Raw genomic sequence first — 24,702 nt, 5'->3', positions numbered from 1 at the left:
CAGCAGAGGAGAAGGCATCTAAAAGGAAACAACATAATCTTACTGCAATATCCTGTTGGGTTTCATTCCTAATTCAAGTGTTGTTTTAGTTTATTGGTTTTTTGCCCTCCTTGTCTACATTAATATTAAAAATTTATCCAGCGACTACTGCCCTGACACTGTCCCAGGGCTCTTATACGTCAGTGCTGTACTGGATTCAACTTTGTATTTCAGATCACCCATCCCAGCTCATGAAAATCATGTAAATGCTCATCAAAGCGTATCTGTTGATAATACTCATGTTGCTTATCCAGTTGATCATGTTTGATGAGCAGATCCATGCATCATTGGACATTGATGATTGTTTCTTTATTGAATTTTCTCTTGAATGTATTGGTGTAATCCTATTACATTAATATCTTGGCTTTGATTTAGCGTGCTTGCAGTCGACGAGGTAGTCTTGACATTTTCTGCCTGCTGTGACAGGTTTAGAAAATGGGCTGTGTTCTGTTCTGTATTTTATGTGCTTAGTGTGTGTTTACTACTGTACTAAACGGTCACTGAGTTCTCATAGTCATAATAACACCGTATTAATTCCTCTAACCTTTTAGATTTTACTATTGCTTTTTCCTGCATCATTTGTGCTGACATTAATTCAGACATGTTTGATGCAAATATGTCTGTATTTTGGAACAGGATTGTTTGTTCAATCATTTATTTCTTGCGTTTTTTGTCATCTAGTTTTTTTCAAGTTATCTTTAAATGCCTTTCAAGTAGCTTAAAATATTACATCAAACATTTTCCTCACCTATGGTTTTATTTAATCACAGTTTGGAAAAATTTGCTAAATATATATTTTTCATAAAAATAATCAATTATTAATAATTATTTAAAAATGTATTTCAATTATTACTTTACTCCAACTAATAGTTTGGGCTATATTACCTCTGAGGTTGCCGACCCCTGTTTTAATGTTTCTTATTTGTGTAATATTCAGTTTACTAGATCTCATAGGACAGGTTTTTGCAATTAATATTGCATTTGTGACCTAACACAGTAAATGTTTCTGAGCAATGCACACCCATTTGCTTGTATTTCACATCTTCGTCGTCGTCACCATCACCAGACAGTTGGTCATTGAACATTTGGCTCACAAAAAAGTGTGTTTTTTATTTTTAAATAACATTTCGTAATATAAACGAACATTGGGATTTACTTCCTAAACCACACCTTTCTTGTTACCTCATCAAAATAATTGCAGAGCCACCCTTATGGCGCATTCGTTTCAAAGTCTGAACATACAGACCTTTGCTTGAAGGAAAATTGGCTCAAACAACCTGCTGGAAAAAACATAGATCATGGAATTTCCTCCCCCCCCCCCCTTTGCTGGTGTGAAACCGGCAAACGTATATATAAAGATTTATTAGACTGATTTTTGGATGGGCGCTCAGAATTCTCCAGCAGCAGACAGCCCAGACCTTAGCCAAAATGGCATGTTTTGAAGTAAATGGAGGCTTTTGTGAGCAATCAACACAGATGCTGGAGATGAAACGGCTCATGCCATTAGCTAATTAAAACGCATGGCTTGTGCATGAGCTGACTTTACCTCTGAATGCACGGCGAAACCCGAGCTGACTGGCTTGCCACAGCAAAGGCAGCAAGTGGCGTTGATACTAATGTGGATGTACTAGAATGAGCTGCTGACATTTCTGCCCTGTCTATTTAACTTAGCAACTGCCAACTCTAAGCCCCATTATGCTAGCAGGTAGCGACAGTTACCTGCACTGACGCAGAAGGAATCGAGAACTGTTTCCTATCTGTTTCCACTCCATTGGCATCCTAGGCGAATTGGATTTAAACAGTGGCTCGGGGAGGTTATTCTGCTTGGGGTATTTAATGGGAAGGTGGAGTGAATGATTCCAATACATTCATTGTTCTTATGAGTTTTTTTTAGAAATGTCATAAATTTCACTTGAATCCAAGTTTCCAGATGGTACTGCAGAAGAATGCACATGGTCAGAATCGTTTTTACAATTACAGCTCATAATTTGCAACCTTCAACTCGCTAATGTATCATCACATGAAAGTTACGGTTGAATTATATCTTTAATTTCAAGATCAACAAATTCGCCTCTTTTTTTTGCTTGCTGTCAGATCCAATCTGAGACTCAAGCGTCTTTTCTTCATACTAATAGCTAAGCAACGGAGACCATATGTGATACATATATTAGCATGATGAAACTGCTGGCATAAAATGTCTGAGATTTGTCAGGAGACGGATGTTTTGGCAATGGAATGAAAGGCCTGGGAATTGATGGATCGTGCTTGTTTTCCTTGTCAAATATGCCAGGCCAAGTTCTTGTCAAGCAGTAAAAGGTTTCCAGTCATTCTGTATAGTAATGCAATCCAGTCACTACTCCTCTTCTCTCTCTTCCTGACTTACATTCTGCCACTTAAGCATTCTTAATAGCTACTTAACCAATAATCATTGTCAAATATGTGGTAGCTCTTTTCTCCTGCTAAATACACTTTTTTTTAAGCTGGCATTATGGCATTCATTATTAATTATTGACATTCACCTCAGCCAATGCACCTCATGGCTGTAGGGCTTTAAATGTGCATAACCAGGTATCAAAGATTGAAATATCCATATATGTTTTGTGCTAATTAAATTTGTCTGGAATGCTACGCTATATTTCGAGTAAGTAATTTCCTGACATTTAATTATATACCTGAAATGTGAGACATAGACTGATGGCCACATTATTTTAGCATTGTGTCATAGACTCATATCTGTCCTGAATTCAAGTGCTTAATCTGTTTAACCCTGCAAGTGGGGCGTATCGTCTACTAATACACTGAGGGGACCAAACACAGCTAATGGCCAAAATTTCCTCAGGCTTTTTGAGCGCTAGACCCTGATACACAGTCCTTATGCTACATACATGTATGGTTTTATACACAGATGAATAGTTTTAAGTTAGTCCCATCATTCATACTATGGAGAAAAATACTAGTCATCCTTAAGTCATCTTATAATGGACTTTCCATCAAATTTGTGAAAGGTAATTTGAAACAATCTCCATTAACTTAATATTTGGAGGTACTCCTTGTCAGAATTACTCCAGGGAATATATCCATAAAAAGATGGATTGTTGACTGAACTTTAATTTACTATTCCCTGATTCTAGCTTTGTAAGATATGAGAACATTTATTGCACTATTTATTTGGTTTATTTACTGCACAAAGTTGTGGAAACAGATTTTTTTATTACTATTGTCCTATTTTCCCTATATAGTACTATTTATTTATATTAGCGCCATATTGCTTTTATTATTCAATATCAGTATTTTTATGGGCCCCATATAACCTCTGTCTGTATTTTCTGTAATTGTTTATTAGCATTGTAGCCCAAACGTGCGGAAAATCAGTTGTTTTAACATGATCCAGCCAGGTGACATAAAAAAAAATCTGGCGCACAGTGTGCCAAGAAAATATTGAGCTGTTGTAAAGTGAAGTGTTGCTAGTTAAAGACAGATATTTGGCACTCAGTAGTAATGTTTCTGCACATTTGAGCTTATTCTATCTTTTAACTTGTTCCCCACCAGCGGGTTTTTTTTGTTGTCAGTCAGCGCCAGCATTTTTATAATTTTCACAAAATTTTGATGGCCCCCAAAATATTTTGTTGTATGAATATCTGAAAATGCAATATATCAAAAGAAAGAGCAGAGCCACTGCTTTTAAACAACATTAACAAAACAACAAAAAATTTTTTTTTATCAACACAGAATGTGGGTAAGTTTCATAAAAAAATCTACACTATGAACAAAAAGAAAATGTTTTTTTTAGTCACGTGTCGGACTCAGAACGATGATCAAAAGTGAGTCGATTGACACCCCCAAGGCTTTTACAGTCCTATACCACTTCTTGGGTTCAACATTTCATTCAGTAACGTTGGCAGTTTTGATTTATATGCTGTTTAATGTTAGATGATCTCATTATTTTACATAATCAATGCTTCTATTGCTTGTTTCTACGTCTTCTTCCCCTGTGTTTTGATCTGGAAATTCTGTACACTTTCAGGCAGGGAAGCGTTGTGTCATAAATGATGGAAAATTCTGTTAATGGCAGGGAAAGAGTTAAAGAACTGCTGGTCATATACTCCTTAGTCATACATTTTTCTGTAAAGTTGATATGCATTGACTGTTTCACATTTTACAAGCTGAGCTCAATCAGACAGCATTTGTTACATAATGTTTGTTACAAGTAGCCTAATAATTTCAATGTATCCTTCATTTTCTTTAAAAATAAAGTTACAGTGAGGCACTTATGTAAGTAAATGGCAAAATTTTCATAGGATTTAAGGACAAATGTAATGCTTATAATTTTCATTTTTTTTAGTGTATTTTTGAGCTGTAAAATGGTGCCCATGATTTTTACAGTTGTGTTAAGGTTTTAGAAATAATGTTGTCATTACGAAAAAGTTGTAAATTGTATTTTTGTTGTATTTTTCCACACTAATATAATGTTAACAGTTAGTATTTTATTGTATACTTTTTTTCCAAATTAGTTTTGTGTTAATCAACATTAAGTCAAGAGTGCTGCCGATTGAGCTTAACTTATTGGACCCAGAATATTCCTTTAATAAAAAAGGACATTTGTCTCTAACTTTTGGGCACAAGTAGGGTAATAAATATGTTTTATTAATTTTTCATGAAATTCAAGTGCTAAAAGAGTTTTTTATAGTGCTTTTATTTCACTACTTGCACATTAGAAATGTGGTATTAAATTTAAATAATGATGATTTAATGTCTCACTGTGGGCCCTTTATGGCCTAAATGTATACGGGGCCAGTCATAAATGTGTTTAATTTAGAGTACCTTCCTCATTGTCACTACAGAGAGCATGTTGACATGGAGCTGATGCCAGGTGCCATCTGCCAAACACTCCTTAGAATAAATAACAGTAGTCAGGGCGCTATTTACATCACACCCAGCCTTTCCGCAAACATTCGCCATAAACCCCATCATGTAAACAGAGCACGGACAGTTTTGAGTTAAGACTGAATATCCCAGTGTTCTAGAATGGGTTTGTTGAGATACAGATGGGCCATGGGACTTAGCAGAACCGAGAGCCAGGTTAGGATCCCAAGTATCTCTCAAAACCAAACCAACCCAGTTAATAAACAGCCACATAACTGGAGGCTTTATGGTACCCCTCTAGTCTGAAACCACGTCCCATCTGCGGTCTGAACAGAGCCCAAAACTAAGTGTGGGAGGCTTGTGACAGCTTCTCTCTTACAAACTTATGGGCTGTGACAGCATTCTGTCTCATTTGTCATCTGCTGTCACTCAGATAGATGTAACCAGAGCAACATCTTCACCAAAAGCCCTTTCCATAAAACCCCTCGCCACAGCAACAGTTATGGGTGTGGGGGTGCAGTAAGAATGTGGTGCGCTGAGAAGACGCTGTTTCGGTTCCACATTTCAAGTGGGGTGTTATATGGAGATATGGCAGGACGTGGTGCGCGTTACTGCTGACTCACAGCTGGATTCAACCGTCCAATTAGAGTTCTCCCCATGAAACTATTCATACTCCGCCAGAAGAGCTGTCCACGCTTTCTCAAAGCGCTTGTCTGTTTATATTGTCAAATCCCTTCATTCATTTGGAGGTATGGCTTAGAAACTATTGATAATAACAGTAACTTCTGCACTTCTTACCAACATGAACTTTAACCATGTTCTTTCAGCCAACAATACTTGAATTACACTTTGACTTGTTAACTTGGTTCTCCATTATAGCAAAGTGCATTCTCCAAATGTTTCTAGTTTAATAACTAATGTAACTTTTTCACAATTTCCCAAGATCAGTTATTTTTACCTTTTAATAATGTTAATATTTTTTCCTGCATGTGCCCAGGAAAGTGTGAAAGCCTGTTTCCACATGTAGAGTAAAAGGTAATTGTCATATAAAGTTTAAAATTAGACATAAAGTCACATTGTGAAATATAAAGTTGCAGTTACAAGATATAAAATCACATTTTGAGATATGAAGTCGTAATAGTGAGATATCAAGTCACAGTACCTGTTTACTCTGAGGCAAAAAGGTTTTACATTTCATATCTACACTATTAGTATTATAGTACACTATAATTTTTTGAAAGAGATTAAGCAAGGACACTGCTCTTTTGAAACTTCTATTCATTAAAGAATCCTGAAAAAATATCATGGTTTCCACAAACATTTTAAGCATCACATCTGCTTGTAACATTGATAATAAAAAAATGTTCCTTGAGCACCAAATGAGCATATTATAATGATTTCTGAAGGTCCATGTGACATTGAAGACTGAAGTAATGATGCTGAAAATTCATCTTTGCCATGAAAGGAATAAATTACATTTTAAAATATATTAAAATGCAGCTTTGGTGAGCTCAAGAGACATAAAAAAATCTTCCAGACCCCAAACATTTGATCAGTAGAGTACAATTTGCCAGACAGTATTATCCAAAGCAACTTACATGGCATTTTTAAAATCAGTTCATGCACTCTTTGGGAATCAAACACATGACCTTAGTGTCACTGTTCCAACAGAAATGTTTCCATATGAAAGTGCCTGCTCCATTTGTGCTTGTGAGTTTTCATCGAGATAACATGTGGTCTGTTATTGTGTGCGGCTCATTGATGTGGATTCACAAAGATCAGTAGCGCAGCCATACAACTCTTGTTTTGTTCATTTCGGTGACAAAGCGCCAAATACTTTTTTCCAAACAATGATTTCATTCCTTCATTAAAGGTCTCTTGATGTATTCTGATAAATTCTATGTGACCTCAAAGCCCATGGCTCATCAATTCACCCCTTAAATTTGATTTAAAAGGACAGGTTTGTGAAGCTAAAGGATTCAGTTTCTTAATGGACTTGAATGTGACCATAAAGAATCGCTCCAAATCTCTGTATAATGTCCAGCCATTGTTTCTACAGTAGTGAAAAATTAAGAAAATAGCACGTTCTATGGCTCCTTGAAGACTCGATATTATCCTCTTCAAAGCTTAAATACAACCAGAACAAGTGACACGGATGAGCTAAATTCATATTTTAGCATAGAAAAGCCAAGACTTAGATTAGGTCATGCACAATTTAATGCAAAGATGGAAAGTGGATATTAGCATTGAAAAAACACACTGCTTTGTAATACCGTCAGCGTCTCGTTTGCAAATACCAAGAGGGGAGCGAGAGCCAGACCTGGACTCATATTACTGCTTAGGTAAACAAGTACGTGATGAGAAATTTCAAGTTAAATACTCCATAAATATGAAAACGTTTAGTGTGGAATATCACAGGACACTGAGACCTTGTTATTTGGGTCTATTTTCTCTCTCTCTCTCAACTGAGTTATTGATTTTGTGTGAGGTATTTGAATAACATTTAGATACAAGTTCTTAATTTATTTTATTTTATTTTTCAATTTTTTTCACAAATTTAGAATAGTTTATCTTTTGTTGCACTATTCAATTTCCATTTAATAATGACTTGGTCTTAGTATTACATATTATTTATTTTCAATGCAAAACATTGGTCCACGTATTCCACTGTGATTCCACATGATTTAATGTGCAGTCATGCTGTATGACGTATCATTATTAATAATGTGTTCTGAAATATGACCTGATAAATTGCCCTTGCACTGCACTTTTGAACAGAAAATAACAAAACAAGAACATACTGAAGGGGAAACGCAACAATCAGGTTCCCAAAAGACAACAATGCTAGCTTTCTCTATTGTAGTTCAATTTCATCACATATCTGGAGGGCGTAAATGTTCTATTTCTCAATCCAACTGTGTTAGATGTCACTCGACCTTTCTACATCGTCAACCAAAACTGAACACATTTAACATGCCATCTTGACCTATTGTCTATTTGAATAGTTTTGTTTTGTTCTTGAATCTGACAGAGCCTTTGACGCAGAGGTGTATAACTTGGCAGGCGCAAGGCACTCTGGGATGTGTATTTGTTGTCAGGTCGGAGATATAGAATAGCTTAGAAAGTGGGCATGAGACAGACCCAGCTGTGTCAACTCTGAACATTATGCCAACAGGGTGGAGGGCGGAAAGAAAAGGCGAGAGAACGAACGTCGGTCAGGAGAGTTTATAGTTTATATGTCATATAACGAGAGATGTTGTGAAATGTGGCCTTTTTTGGTGTTTAGCCTAGAGTTTGGACGACGTTTGAACCTTAAGAAGTATGACATGACCCTGACAGCCAACTATTTAAAATAAAGAGCTCATATGTGAGAATTATGAGTTTGTGTAATGAAAGTTCAGCAAGTGTGATTCTCATCCATAAATCGAATGTAAAAGCAACAAGTTTTGGCGGCCAGTTAAAGAGGAAGTTTCTGAGCGACTGCAGTCAAAGTATTTGTCATGTTACCCCGTGTGTTGTGCCAGCGTCGCTGGGAACCGAACGCTAGCAGGTGTCAGTGAGTAGATGGGGACTGACGGTTAATGGACGCTGAGACCTTCTGTGTCAAATGCTGTATTTGCCCCTCCACAGGCATGAACACACTGCACATATCATGTTGAGGAGTTTCATTGCATCTCACTGTGCCCTGGTTCATGTTGCACGAAACAGGGAGATAACTGATGGCTCGGTGGTATTGTAAAGGCATTGGGTGAGTGTAATACTCTCTAATTAGCTATTAGAGATACTTAGAACGGAGAGAGTGAGAGCCGGTTACTGGAGTGACAGACTGTGCTTGGTGTCCATCAGCGCTTTGTGGCCAGGGAAACCGAGAATGTTTGGTTTCTTTGGTGTTCGGTTTAACAAAGAAAACACGGATTAAATAAATTTGACACTAATTTAATGGTGCCAGGTCTTTAGGCATGTAATATGTAGGGTAAGATGAGGGAAGATGGCCCACTTAAGAAGAACACTGTGCCTTTACAGTTCTAATAGTGTATTTAGCATGTGCAGGATGGATCATCCAATATTTTATTAAGCAAAATAAATGGAAACTTTTGCTAAATTGAAATCAGCAATGGGGTACATGACCCTCTTCCTGTGACGACAACTATTTTTGCTGAATATGTATCATAAATGTATGTCTGCATCTGTGTGCATTTAAATGATAGTTTTGCTAGTGTACAAGACTAAATCAAATATTCTATGTAACATATTCTGACAATTTAGTTAAATTCAAATCAAATAACAGTATTTAGTATGTAAGTGTTCAGTTTGGGGTCAGTAATAATTTTTTTAAATGTTTTGATATAAGATTCTTATACTTAACCAGGCTGTATTTCTTTGATTGAAAATACAGTAAAAACAGATTATTATTATTATTATTAAATATTACTACTATTTAAAATACTCTTTTCTATTTTAATATATTTAATATATGATTCATTCCTGTGATGGCAAAGCTGAATTTTCAGCAGTACATTGCATATCCTGCATATCCAGCATCTTCACATTGTTTCAATAGAATCTGGCTTTTTAAAATAAAAAAAAATCCATTCCATACAATGCCAACCACTATTTTAAAATCAGAATGGATTATTTTGGTATGAAGCCTGAAACATGGCCATGCATTTCAGAAGAGTGCTTACAGGTACTGTATATTAGATTACTTGCACTAATCTGTTTTCAGGATGTACTGTATCAATGAGCGTGCCACATAAACTCAAATAAATACAGCAAGCGAGGGACGCCAGATAACGTTCATGCTGGAGTTACAAGTTAAAGGCTTTTAGAAAGGAAGAGAACACGTGGAAGCAACAGTTGACCTGGAAGAGGATCTTCAATCGTTTCTCCGTCTGTAAATATGAATCTATTCCTAGGTCAAAAGAAGATCACTACTAGTTTTGGTAGACACTATATCTTCTGGCTGGTAACACTTTGACGGGACGCCCCAGAACGACTCTGGGTTAAGTGCTCCCATAAAGATCCATATGTTTCCTGCATGTTCTAGTTCAGGATTCCCACATGTAGCGTAAGTTGCTAATGTCTTGCTTCCATAGCGGCGAGGTCAGAATCCATAATACACCTTCAATTCAATTTCCTTCAAAACCTTGCTCAGAGTGAGGTGGGGGGTGCGTAATGACTATGCGAGAGGCCCAATTTAGTCATCATAGGTTGCTTCCTGTGAAGGTCCCATCTACAATCTACATGGGTTTCAATCTGGTTTAACCAGTGTTGCATGAGAACAAAAAAGGCTGTTCGGAGCAATTTTGCTAGTCATTTACATGACTACTTCCTCCAACGGTTTATCGGCCAAGCCTTCGATCCCATCTGGACAACATTTGTCAACTGAGGATTTGTGTATGCATCACATTAAGTATGAATCAAATGTTTTGAAATTTGAAAGTAACGGGCAAAAGAGCAACAAAGAAAAATCAAAGATTCCTGAGAATAATCGAGAGTGAATTCCCTTCAGCGCCATTCCAAAAGAGAGAGATAGCGAGAGAGAGAGAAATTAACCAGATCTTTGATTTATATTAGGCCTCCTATTAGCAACAGATGAAGTTGGCTGCTAAAACGAGTGGCGTTTGGATGTGGAAATGAAATGTGTAAACTATGTAATGCGAATGTTTTAGCTAAGCTGTGTTTAATTTTGTACCCTGATGAAGTGCATGAGAAACCTGTCTCCCCTTAGCTGTCTCATTGAATCATATGGATATAATTTCATCCATTTACGTTTTTCTGCTCTTTGCTGTGGTTGCCAGGGGGCATTTGGAAACAGGCAGATTAAAGGCACATGTTCGCTTTCGCCTGTAGTTTTTAGCCACTCCATCTGAGCTCCGCTGTTCTCCGTGCCGAAAGACGTGTCGGCGGTTTCTCTTTTACAGGTCACAGTTACTCCAGGCGCTCAGCGGTAAACCTCGTAACACCTTTCGTTCTCCAACAGGAACCAGAATCGATTTCGTACAAGTGCTGATCACAGAACATCACCATAACCCGCAGACAGACCCTGTATTGCATATCTGAGAGCTCTGAGGCAATTTGGATGTCACAACGAATTACAGAAAATGTGTCAGGTTGTAAGAAAAGAAGTCATGGTGCTCATTAAAATTTGCCTTTAAGCCCACTAATTATGAGTAATAATGTATTTAATGCTTGTTAGTTGCTAAAGGATTTAATGTCTGAATAAACGCATGCCTGAGGGAAGGTGAGATTGGTAGTTACAGTATAATGGGGAAATATGTTTTATGTTTCAGAGCACCTCCGAATGTTAACAGGAACAGCAGTGGACCTTTGACTCCACGGGAAAGAATGTGGCCTGAATGCAATTCCCATAATAAGCAAATTTTCTCTTCCTCTCAATCCAGGTCACTGCATCAGAGCTCTGTGTGACGTCATTAAGCGACATGGCCTTATTTTTGCACAGAAAATGTGCCATAAAGGCTGGCTTGTGTTCTGTAGGTATTTAAGGGTATTAATGAACTCTTTTTTCTTCCGAGTGCTTGTGTACACTACAGGCTTTTAGTTGCTCGATGCCTCGTTAGACGTTTTCTGCCGCAATCACGCTTCATTTCCCATATAGTCATCAGGTTGAGGTTGAGCGGCCTCTGCGGCCCGCAATCATCCATGATTGGCTCTGTGCCCCTGACACAAATGTCAACCCGAACTGTCACTCTGTGTGTATACAGCAGATCCTGAGGCCCACTTCGGAAAGATGGCGTCAAATGACTTACCACAATCCACTTTCGAGGTTTATCACTCTGTTTACCCTCACACAGGCCTTCAGAGGGGAAAGCTAAACACGTTTATGCCAATTAATGTGATTAGCTTGCTAAACTGTTTTTGCAAATAAAATCAAAGGGTAGTTGAGACTTAGGAGCTGTCATGGATGGTTTGTAGCGGTTTAAAAATGCAACATATATTTAGTTTGTTTGGAGTCTCACTTTTCTCTCTGATTTTTATGATGAACGTCTGTTTGTATCTCAGAAACTTCACATTCCTCGGTATACGTTTGGGGATGTTTTGATAGATGTTGTCGTCAGTTGTAAAACTGGTTGCATTAGAATTATTTGGAAAATAATGTTCTGTACTTGGCAAATAAAGGTGCATTTTTGTGCTATTATATAAAAGAGAATGTTACGGTCTTCAAAAAGTAGAAAAATAAAATGCCAGAGACATAAAAAAGTGGAGAGACAATGAGAGACATTAAGAGAGAAAAAGAAATTCCTCCCGGTCAAATGGATTAAACTCTGGCAGATGGCTGTGTTTGCATGGCATCCCAGAATGCTTTGGTTTGTTTGTAAGGTATCCCAGCATGCTCCGCACCTCGCTCCATTGGCAGCCAATCCTCACACTAATGGTGGGCTTTACATGATTAACAGGCTTCTCTCTGCGTACCCATATATTCAATTTAGCCTGAAATGTGTATTACATTTAAAGAAAGCAGCGAACGAATGATTATTTCCCCTATACATAAATACACACATTTTGGGACATACATACTCGCAGTGTTTGTTTTGAAAACTCAAGTATTTTAGGAGTCAGCACGCGACATATATCTCTGGTGTGATATGTGAGTATGGCTTGCACGGTTTTCTGAGACTTTTAAGTTCTGTGGGTATATTCAGAGATATTTTCATGTGCGGTCTGAATGTTCAAAAGCCCCAAGCAATTGTGTCTTAACCACTGTACCGTTCTATTGTGTGAGCTGATGATATGAATGTCTAAAAGTTTGTGGCCAGTTAGAGCTTGAATCGATATTCATCAGATATTCTGGTTTGAGTTTGTTCTTAACCCCAATCTCTAAATATTAAACCTCAGCAATTAATTGTGCATGAACTAAAATTGGAGTAGTGGCTGCTGAAAATGTCTTGGTGTGCATGTTTAATGTATAAAAACATTTAAAAAATATCGGTAAAAACCCAACATTTTGAATGATAGTGTAAATTTTTTGAAAGACATAAATTTCCAACACTGTAATTTCCACCTAATTTTAAATAATGTATTGTGCTTGATTGGATACTTTGTAGCTACAGTAATTTCTTTGCTAGCAGTTATGAATGTCCTCAATAGACACAATTAAATGTCTCTGATGTGGAAGTTTGTTTATGAGGAACATATGTTTACCTTTGATGCATTACTATTATCTAATAAAAATTAAAATTCATTTTTTTCCCCTGTGTATGTAAATGTGTGTGAAAGTGAACCTGTAATGTAGCTGACTGCGTTTTTTGCTTGTTTCCACATTTTTTTAATGTGCCATATAAGAATTCTGCGCACACAGATACACACACTGTATAATCCAGGTCACTCAATATATCCCAACCGTGGCAGTCTAAGGTTTCGCCCCGTATTAAATGGCCTGGCCTCAATAGCAAGCCCTTTGCAAGTGATTGAAGGAGGCCAGAGCCCGAATGATGTTCTGAGAGCCCATTAGAAGAATGGAAGGCTCTTTCCTTCAGTGAAACTGGAGCTGCGATAGAAGCTGGGGCCTCAGTTAGAGGTCAGTGGACAATAGAGAGCAAAGCTGCCATGTCAGGTTACACTCTCCCTAACACCTCCATAAGCTGCCACTCTGTCTCATCCGAGGCTCCTTATTGGTGGGCTTTTGATGTTTTGGGGCGGAGCTAAGAGATAGGGTTGTATAGAATGTATGAGGCCCTTAAATGACAAGACAACATGTTCTATCAATGTGTCCAACGCCTCATTATACAGACAGACAGCTTGCAGAGGACCATCCTGTGATGACTTTAGGAGAAAGTGTAGTTGGAAGGGGCGTGGCATTGTAGTCAGTCATTTATGGTCTGTAATTTTAAAGAATTCTGATGAAAATGAAACTGAGCTAACGAATCTGAATATCTTTTCTGATTCAAATGTTTATCTGAATGCATTGTTCACACTCATGCACAAAATAAAGGCAATGCCTTATAAAACATACTCCTCCGAGAAAGATTACTGTTGTTGTCTCTCTGTCAGTTTGAAGGATGTAACAAAGCTTTTTCGCGCCTGGAGAATCTGAAGATTCACCTGCGGAGTCACACAGGAGAGAAGCCGTACCTGTGCCAGCACCCAGGCTGTCAGAAAGCATTCAGCAACTCCAGCGACAGGGCAAAGCACCAGCGCACACACCTGGACACTGTGAGTACATGAATACATTCATTCCTACTCAACCCCGAAGTGCTTCAAAACACACAAAAACAAACACTGCTCTTTACTGACACCATCCTTAATGTAGAGATTAGCAGTGTTATGAAAATACAAACTTGTAGTCATGCTGCTGACTTTGTTTAAATAAATTAAGTAGTTACAAGAAGTGCTACAGTTTTTAGAATCATCTTAAAAGATAAGTTCATTAGAATAAATCACCCTCATAAACACTCTATGTAGCATTGAAGGTCTGATTTATTCTTATACATTTCAGTCTAAATGATTCTCTCTCTATAGCACTGAAAATTTGACTCATATTAATTCGGTTCATCCTAAAAGGTCATCACTTTTCATATACTGAGTTGGAAAGTTATTCTGATCAAAAGTTTATTTCAGTGATTAGGTCTATTCTAAATGGTCCTCTCTTATTTATAGCATTGGAAACTCATTCATTCTAGTAAATCGGTTTGTCCTTAACTGTCCTAACTGTCATACGTGGAGTTACATTTATTCTGGTGATTCGGTTCATCCTAAATAGTCATCTCATTGATTCATTGGATACTCTGATTCATTCTAGTGAATTGGTTCATTTGGACAAATTCATGTTAATGAACAGATTCATAAAAAATTTGAGTCTGTGCTTAGCATCTTTTCTTTAGCTAGATATTTTGGTAAATGCTGTTTGTCTTCACATTTATTTAAATTGTCTTAAAGTATATAATACAGGGAGAGTTACAGTTTTTTTGTTGTTGTTGTTCAAAAACCTTCATTGTTTTTTTGTTTTTTTCGCCAGAGTGGTATTGCATAATTGGACATTTATATACAGTTTTTAAAAAGGTATTGCTCTCTTACATAGGTGATGTGATGCTCCAAAGTGTGTTAAGTGGTTTTGTTATTAGTTTGTAGTATTGTTAACTATTTTTCAAAAGATTATTCAGACTGTATTTAAACTTATTTAGACTCCTAAACTAAACTAAAGGGATATCCATGGAGGACCTTTAAGTTCAGAGAAAAAGACCCAACCACTTAAGTTCCCAACCAAATGGACCTTACAAACAATCCCGTAAATGTGCTGTTTGCTGCCTTTCTTTGACCTAAATGTTAATTTTGCATGTACAAAACATACATACGGTTATGTCTCTATGGGTTGATGAGGGGAAACGCATTATATCATACACCGTTTAACACCACGCTCGGTTTGTGATAGCAACGACACATGGCAGAGAGAGGCAAGCACGTCTTGCATCCCACTCCAACCACGTGAGGAAAAAAAAAGTCAGGGAAAGCTTGAGCTAGTCATTTCTCACTAACTGAGAAATGTTAATTTTGAACTGGCAGAACCTTATGCTGTATCATATCGCAGTACTGTATCACTCCTGCATCGCACTACCGCCACACTGCCACAGCCAATAAGACCCTCGACCCCAGATGCCCAGTGCTACACATTAACTTGCCTATGCACCCTGTCACAGCCTTCCCACACGCCTCATATACAGTGAAAAAATCCCTCTGACTGTAATGATATTTATTCTTGACGGCCTTTTTTCTTTTTTCCATTCCTAAGCTTTCACGTTTTCTGTTTTTGGTGCGTTTAGACGGCAGGGGGATTATATGGCATTGCACAGTGAAAACAAATAAATGTGCAGAGACGAGCTGCCCTGCGAGCGGCTTGTAAAAACAGCGTTATTTAGAGAATGAGGGAAGGTAGGAAAGGAGAGCTAATAAAGGAAGCCTATCCACTTTCACTTTAATGACTGCCTCTTTTCTTGAAAAAAAAAAGAGCAGTGTAAAATGCATGGGAGAAAATCACCTCTGCATGTTTTGGAGCGTAAGTGTGTGTTTCAGTCAAGTTTACCAGTGAGAATCATGTGTACCACTGATATTTATGTGAAAACGCACATTTCTACATTACAACGCTGATAAAATGTGCAAAATAACATAAACCACTGTAAGTGTTTGTACAGAACCTGTATACCTACACATTTACCAAACAATCTGTATTCTTCTTTCCTCTTCCTGTGTCCTCTCAGCTGAAAGGTAGGATACTGTCTTTCCTCTTGAACTTTGACTTAACTCTCAGTTAAATAAACAGTTATTGCACTTGTGGTTGTTGATTTAAACTCAATTTGAAAGTGTAAATATTAAGGCTGATTATATTAAAAAAAAATTCGGTGCATTTCAAAGTCTACTCGTAAAAATGCTTAATTTTCTGATTGAATGCAATATTTTTACACTTGAAATAGCTCAGAATAATAAATATTTATTTTTATTCATTTTACATAATAATATTTACTTATTCTTAAAACCTTCTATATATTTCCATGTTTAAATTAAAAATGTAATATTTCAGATTTTAAACGTGGACATTGAATTATACTTTTTTGTTTTATATTTAGAAATTTAATTAAAACTAGTGACTTTACATAGACTTTCAATCTTAAAAACTGAATGTTTATTTCCCTTTCAAGGGAACTTCGAGCTGCGTCAAACGCTGCGGGAACGCCCCTGCGTTGTGCGTCATGAAGCACGTATGGAATCAGCCCAATGGAGAGATGAAACGTCATAGGCGGGTGACGTCATCGACCAGGAAACTATAAAGCACCCCAAAAACACAAGCGCATTAGCTTCTGTGCTTTCAGTCGCGCTACATGTGAATCTGTCCCTGTGTGATATTGTCTGTCTTACATACCCTGCACCACACAAACAATTTATCCCTATATATATATATATTGAGAGGTTATGGCGGACGAACAGCAGTTTAGAAAGTGTGTTCCTCCCTGCTCGCGTTATTTAACGAGCGGGGATACACATGATCTTTGTGTTGTTTGTTTGGGAGTTCAGCATGCCCAGTTTGCTCTCGAGGGAGCAGACTGTGAGCATTGCGAGCGTTTGCCGTTAAGGACGCTCCGCTCCCGCCGATCGCTCTTTGAGGAGAGCGGTTCGGTGCGCGCTCCCCGCGGTTCGGGTCCCGCTTCTGCCGAGGCAGAGCGGCGGCGCTTATCGTGGGGATCGCAGATGGATCTCACAGCGGGGTTTGAGACGGGCTCTGCCTTATCTCTCCCTTCACCTGTGAGATCCAGTGCCTCAGTCCCGGGTTCGGAAGCACGCGCTGCGGTTTCTTCCGCTCGGGCTGAGGCACCAATGCTGCAGCTATCCAGTTCTGAGGAACTTGATGTTGTTAGTGTTGAGGGAGATGTGGAGGATTCGCCACCCCACACTCCTGAGAGTGATGAGCTTATGGAGGTGTTAACAAGAGCTGTTGAAAAACTTAATATTGAATGGCCAGTGACTAGACAGGAGTCTGTTTCTAAATCAAAGTTGGATGAGAGATTTTTGCCGTCACGTGTGCAGCCTCCACGCCGGTGCCTGCCGTTTTTCCATGATCTCCACACCGAGGTGTCGAAATCATGGAGAAAACCGGTGTCATATAGAGTGTTTAGTCCCCAGACTTCAACATACGCTAATATTATGGGAGCCAAGGCTCATGGTTATGGTGCTTTGCCTCGTGTGGAAGAGACGCTTGCGAGCCATCTCTCCCCCGAAGCAGCATCATCTTTTAAGGCACCGGCATTACCCACCAAGCCTTTAAGAAACACTTCAGCTTTGGTGGGTAAAGCATATTCGGCAGCAGGTCAGGCTGTGTCATGTCTGCATACTATGTCAATCTTGCAGGCATACCAGGCTGATCTGCTAAGGGACATGAGTGAGAGTGAGGAGGTCAGTACTGACGTAGTTCGCGAACTGCGTCAGGCTGCTGATTTATCCCTGCGTGCCACCAGAGAATCGGCCAAATTAATGGGTCGTTCTATGGCAGCTCTGGTGGCCGCAGAAAGACATTTGTGGTTAAATCAGACTAATATTAAAGAGAGAGAAAATGCTTTTCTTTTAGATGCTCCTCTTTCTCCCATGGGGTTGTTTGGTGATGCTGTGAATTCAGTTATCGATAAATTCCAAGAAGAAAAGAAACAAACTGCAGCTTTTAAAAAGTTTCTTCCCCTTAAAGTTCATGTCCCTGGGGCTGCTGGGCGGGAGCAGCCCCGGCCGTCTTCGAGCTCATCACATAGAGCGCAGCAGAGGCAGAGTGTCGCGTCTCGTGCTCCCCCTGCTGGACAGTGGGCTCAGCCGCGACACTCTCAGCCGAAGCCTTCTCCCAGTAGAACTGATCTGAGGACAGTTATATTGGCTAAGAAGGCTTCGGCTAAGAAGAAGTCCTGACGCCAAGCCGTTCAGGATGCTGAGGGTGGTCCCCACCGAGGCGGAAAGGTGTTCACCTCTTTTTACGGTGCCCATTCCTCCTCGGTGCCCTCAGGGGCTCGTTCTGCCAACCCCGCCTTTATGCCGGGGCACAGACGATCCCAGCGAGCGCTTTCCCGAGGGACGCTCGCTCCCTCTGAGGAGGGTCTCAGAGCGGTCAGACCAGTTGTTCCCTGCCGGTGCGCCGTTACAGGGCGCTGCGTCTGCTGCTCAAGTTACACCAGAGGCCAGTCTCGAGAGGCTGGTACCCTTAGTAGAATTTCTGGCAGAGTGGAAAAGCCTTCCAAAAATATCTCATTGGGTCCTGCAGACAGTAGAAAAGGGTTATGCTATCCAGTTCAGGTGTCGTCCACCAAAATTCAGAGGGGTTCTGCACACAGTGGTGGGCCCCGAGCAGGCTCTGGTATTGGAACAAGAGGTGAAAACGCTCCTTCAAAAAGAGGCTATAGAACGGGTTCCTCCTCCCAGTTTGGAGTCAGGTTATTACAGCCGATATTTCATCGTTCCAAAGAAGGATGGGGGGTTGCGTCCAATTTTAGACCTGCGCATATTGAATCGCTCGGTAGGGAAGCTAAAATTCAAGATGCTCACTATCAAGCAGATCGTGTCTCAAATCAGGTCCGAGGACTGGTTTGTCACGATAGATCTGAGGGACGCATACTTCCATGTGTCCATCCTTCCACAACACAGGAAGTTCCTGAGGTTCGCCTTCGGGGGCGAGGCGTACCAGTACAGGGTTCTTCCGTTTGGCCTAGCTTTATCTCCCCGCACTTTCACGAAATGCATGGATGCAGCACTAGTGCCTCTGAGGCTTCAGGGCATTCGTATTCTCAATTACATCGACGATTGGTTGATTTTAGCTCAGACCGAGCAGATGGCGGTTCGGCATCGAGATGTCGTCCTCGCTCATATCAGAAAGTTGGGGTTGAGGCTGAACGCAAAGAAAAGTGTATTATCTCCTTCCCAGAAGACCACTTTTCTGGGTGTCGTTTGGGATTCGGTATCGATGCGGGCGCGACTCTCTCCGACCCGCATCGCTTCGATTCTCTCAGCTGTGAAACAAGTGAAGCTAGGCCAGCTACTCACTGTCAAGCAGTTTCAGAGACTGTTGGGTCTGATGGCAGCAGCGTCCAACGTTATACCTTGCGGCCTGTTGTACATGAGACCGCTACAGTGGTGGCTCAGGACCAAGGGATTCTCCCCGAGGGGAAATCCGCTCCGCACGTTCAAAGTCACGCGGCGCTGCCTTCGTGCTCTGGTCATGTGGAGAGAAACTTGGTTCCTATCCAAAGGTCCTGTGCTGGGGGCTCTTTGTCGTCGCATAACGCTAACGACGGATGCTTCCCTCACAGGGTGGGGGGCGGTCATGAGTGGTCGCCCAGCCCAAGGTCTGTGGCAGGATCATCATCTTTCGTGGCACATAAATTGTCTAGAGATGTTGGCTGTGTTTCAGGCTCTGAAACACTTCCTAACAGACCTGAGAGGCCATCATGTGTTAGTTCAATCAGACAACACGTCGGTGGTCTCTTATATAAATCATCAGGGGGGCCTGCGGTCTCGCCGGCTTTACAAGTTGGCCCGTCAGATCCTCCTGTGGTCCCAAGGGAAGCTACTATCTCTGAGAGCAATGTATCTCCCTGGGTATTTGAATGTGGTAGCAGACTCCCTGTCGAGGCAGGGGCCGAGGCCAGGGGAATGGAGACTCCACCCCGAGGTGGTGGAGCTCCTTTGGTTGAGTTTCGGTCGCGCCGAGGTGGACCTATTCGCTTCCAAGGAGACCACTCATTGTGCAGCCGTGGCCGAGGTCACGTCTGTACGCCTTTCCCCCGATTGCTCTGTTACCAGGAGTTCTGGAGAGGGTCCGCCGGGACGGGGTCAGTCTACTACTAGTAGCCCCGTTCTGGCCGGCCCGAGTATGGTTTGCGGACCTGATTTCTCTCCTGGACGGTTCTCCTTTGGAGCTCCCGGTCAGGAGGGATCTACTCTCCCAGGCGGGGGGCACGATACTTCACCCCCGCCCAGAATTGTGGAAACTGTGGGCTTGGCCTCTGAGGGGGCCCAGCTCATAGACTCCGGTCTCTCAACCGAGGTTGTTGAGACCATTCTTAACTCCAGAGCTCCATCCACGAGGAAGCTTTATGCCTTGAAGTGGAAACTTTTCACTTCTTGGTGTGGAGAACACCTGCAGGACCCAGTTAACTGCCCAGTGGGTGCAGTGCTGGAATTCCTGCAGGAGCGCTTCTCCACAGGGTTATCCCCCTCCACACTAAAGGTGTATGTGGCGGCACTAGCTGCTTACCACGTCCCTTTCAGTGGAGTTTCTCTTGGGAGACACCCGCTTATAACTCGTTTCCTCCGTGGCACTTTGAGGCTGAGGCCAGCAGTTCGTACGAGGGTGCCGACTTGGGATCTGGCCATTGTATTAGAAGGTCTTTCCCTAGCTCCTTTTGAACCTATCGAAGAAGTTCCCGAGAAGTTTCTCACTTTTAAGACTATCTTTTTGCTTGCTATCTCTTCACTAAAAAGAATCGGAGATTTGCAGGCTCTGTCGGTTTCACCCTCGTGCCTGGAATTTGCACCTGGCATGGTTAAAGCTTTTCTGCATCCTAGACCAGGTTACGTTCCTAAGGTTCCTACTAATATTGTTAGACCTACGGTTCTGCAGGCTTTCTGTCCTCCTCCATTTATGTCATCGGACCAGGAGAAACTTAATTCACTCTGCCCTGTTAGGGCATTAGACGCTTATGTCCACAGAGCTGCCCTGTGGAGGAAATCAGAACAACTTTTTGTATGATTCGGGCCACCCAGGAAAGGGTGTCCGGCGTCTAAACAGAGAATGAGCAAGTGGGTGGTTGAGGCTATCTCACTTGCTTATGAGTCGGCTGGCCAGCCTTCACCTTTGGTTGTCCGAGCTCACTCTACCAGGAGTATGGCTGCTTCTAAAGCTCTTTTGTCGGGGGTTTCCCTGAGTGATGTTTGTGATGCGGCTGGATGGTCTTCACCGCATACTTTTATTAAGTTCTATGACCTAGACTTAAGCTCTACCCCTGGGGCACAGGTGCTCTCGTCCTCTGTGCGCTAGTCTCACATGACGGTCATTTGGTCCTATGGCGACGTGGGTATTCGCGTTCCCGCAGCGTTTGACGCAGCTCGAAGTTCCCTTCAAAGGGAACGTCTCGGTTACGTATGTAACCCTAGTTCCCTGATAGGGAACGAGACGCTGCGTCGCTCCGCCATACTCCCGGCACTCCCGTTAGCGCTTCCTTCAAGCCTATCAGAAGCTAATGCGCTTGTGTTTTTGGGGTGCTTTATAGTTTCCTGGTCGATGACGTCACCCGCCTATGACGTTTCATCTCTCCATTGGGCTGATTCCATACGTGCTTCATGACGCACAACGCAGGGGCGTTCCCGCAGCGTTTGACGCAGCGTCTCGTTCCCTATCAGGGAACTAGGGTTACATACGTAACCGAGACGTTTTTGGAGTTCAAAATAGTTGCTTGTCTAAATTATCATGTATTTTTAATTTCCATGTCGGTTCATAAATGTTCTGCACCGTATTTAAAGTCTCTTATAAACTATTATTATAGCTACTCAATTATGAATGCTGACATAATGTAATGATTAATGTCTTTGTGTCCATAGCAGTGTGTTTTCATGTCCTCTTTGTGGCTGACCTACGTATAATTATGATTCTTTGACTCGTTGTGCTTTTCCTGTTTCAGAAACCATATGCGTGTCAGATCCCAGGCTGCACTAAACGCTACACAGACCCCAGTTCCCTCCGCAAGCATGTGAAGATCCACTCTGCCAAAGAGCAGCAGGTGCGTAGGAAGGTAAGGATAAAAACAATCTCAATTCTTTTCTTTATTTCCTCTTTACAAATCATCTTATCAGAACATCAGAGTAAAATTAGCTCTTTGGCTCTTCCCATCGACCTTGAGAAACGTTTGTAGTAGATATTTTTCATGGTCAATTGTGTCTTTTTCATGGCTTGGTGCAGTTGGTTCTACTTAGAATTGTCTTTTGAAAATGATTTCCCCAACAATAGATCAACTATGACCACATTTCAGCATCTACATGGTGAAGAGTGCATTCCTCATTAAAGTGGGTAATTATAAGCAGAATGGCCTCATTGTTGCACTGGTCTAAACGACAGCTGACTGATGCGTTCTTCTTGCTTGCCGTTGTAAGCGGAAACACATGTGAGCGTGTACCATTGTTAATAAGCTGTGCAGCGCTATACCCCTGTGGCCAGATGTTGTGGGCTGATGTCAAACAAACACTCCCACTTCATCTATCGCGAGCGACGCCTGTTATAGCAAGCTGCGGCAAAGCACCGAAGCTCCTTTACGTTTGACGAATGGCTGGGAGTTTTGCACAAGGATCTCAACTGGAAAACGTGCGGTTTTCTGCACTGCAGCCCATTTGCGTGTAATTAAGACGTGTTTGTTTTATTTCTAATTTGCAGGTTTGTGATCTTAATTGCACTGGAATTAAAATGAGATAACACTTCCATGTTGCATGTCAGGGCTCATTTCGGGCTATTGTTTATTGTGAGATATCGTCTCCAGATTCAGTCCACTCAACATGAATTCAAGTGACCGAAGATAATTTTCCAATTATACATAATTCCATGCTACAATCCAAGCTTTCAAATTCAGTCTAATAGTCCTAAACACATTTGACTCCCCAAACTCTACACAAATGTCACATATAACGCATGATTACTCCCAGAACTTTGATTTTGTAGCCTTATGAAGAGAAAATATCAGTCTTGCATGCTAGTCAAAAAAAGCAAAAAAGACCTCTCCGCCTCTCTGAAGGCGATAATGTAGTGTCCCAACCTGTACTGACGATGGAGATGGATGTGGATGTGGGGTATGTCCTTCCCCTCATCCCCTCATGTTTCCAATCAAATGTTCCTGTTTGTGGTGAAAAACTGTTTCTCTCTAAGCTTTTCATTTCCTGCGCTGGCCGATGGGGCATGTCAGTGATGAGTTTGTTTGTTTTTACGTTTTTTTTGATTGAAGACTTTTGTTTCACACAGGTTTTTAATGTGATTTCATTCTTTCAACATGAAAAGCATCATGCTTTGATATATGTACCTCTAATCTTGCATTTTTATTTTATCTTTTTGATTGACAGCTAAGGGCCTGCCCCCATTTAGAATCAGATGCTTTGAGTGAATGTCTGTCAATCCAGCATCTGCATGGCCCTGCCCCTTCCCAGCAATCCCACTGCCCTGCCACCTCTCAGCACTCTCTGAATGGGAAAGAAGGTCGTTCCCCAGCACTCGGACAGGAAATATATACAGGTAGGGCTTACTTTATCCTCTATATCTTTTAAGGGGGCCCCAATCATTATTTAAAATTATTTAAATTTTGACAAAACAATTAAAAACAACTAAAAAAAGGTTGAGATCCACTGCTCTATAGGCACTTTCGCACTTTCTAATGATAGCGGTGTGAAGTGGGTGTGGCACAAAGAATCATGGATTATATTTGTAATTAGTGGTGCTTTATAAAATGAGCATCACTATTATTTTTGCTCATACCATGAGTATCAAACTTGGGTGCAGGCTCTGTTTGTACTACGACCACAATGATAGCTCAAGTCAAGTGGCTTGTAACTCTTTTTGCCTGCTGAAAATCGGGCAAAAAATGTCTCATCGACTGCTCTTTTGGCCTATAAGGAACCACTTACAAACCACCCAGAACACCCTAGCAACCATCTAGCAATGCCCATGTAACAACCCAGAACACCCCAGCAACCGCATAGCACACCCTATGATAGTGAGTTTAGACAGTCACCACACAAATTTTCTTCAGAATATAGTTCTAGTTCCAAATATGTTTAAATAATCCTAATACTAATATTTTTACAGTAATCTGAAATGTATTTAAATAATTATATGAATGGTTTTTGTGATTATGTTGATTGTAATGTTATACTTTATCTTGGAGATTAACTGCTGCTTGAGAGAAATGATTGTATATCTTGGTCTATAGCATCCATTACTGCTTGTTTTTGTAGGAGCATATGTGCTGTCTAATTTATGTATCCTGGGATGTTTTGTAGAGATGGGTAGAGGACTGTTCCCTCCACCCTAGAATGTACCAAAACCCAGATGTGTTTAAGTGTACGTTCACTTGCAGAACCATTTATGTGATCCAAAACCAATAAGCTACGATTTAACAGCTCAAATGGACATGACAGAATAAAGGGGATTGTAATGTTATGAAGACCATATGCTATGATAATATTGCAAACAGCTGCAATGCACGATCTGCGTTAGATGTCAATTTTCCCATGCTACTTTCAATGTTATGCAATTCACACTAAGGAGAGGACACTTACCTTAAA

The 24,702-nt window shown here is 40.7% G+C and overlaps 1 protein-coding gene across 4 annotated transcripts in view; it reads left to right on the top strand.

Annotated features, from left to right (window-relative positions):
- glis1b (GLIS family zinc finger 1b) overlaps positions 1-24,702 on the top strand; it is an 84,021-nt gene that overhangs the window by 39,805 nt on the left and 19,514 nt on the right. For 3 of the 4 annotated variants that reach the window (XM_077222909.1, XM_077222912.1, XM_077222910.1), the window contains exons 5-7: positions 13,915-14,076; positions 22,062-22,172; positions 23,485-23,653. In XM_077222909.1, the coding sequence (XP_077079024.1) occupies positions 13,915-14,076; positions 22,062-22,172; positions 23,485-23,653 (442 nt within the window). The remainder of the gene's footprint in view (positions 1-13,914; positions 14,077-22,061; positions 22,173-23,484; positions 23,654-24,702) is intronic. The other variant, XM_077222911.1, reaches the window with a different exon arrangement.

The sequence above is a fragment of the Siphateles boraxobius genome, unplaced genomic scaffold (genome assembly GCF_051911475.1).
Source record: "Siphateles boraxobius isolate OS27281-9 unplaced genomic scaffold, OSU_SipBor_1 9, whole genome shotgun sequence".
Classification (NCBI taxonomy): domain Eukaryota; kingdom Metazoa; phylum Chordata; class Actinopteri; order Cypriniformes; family Leuciscidae; genus Siphateles; species Siphateles boraxobius.
Note: the sequence above shows the minus strand (reverse complement) of the source record. Positions and strands in the feature narration are given on the sequence as shown.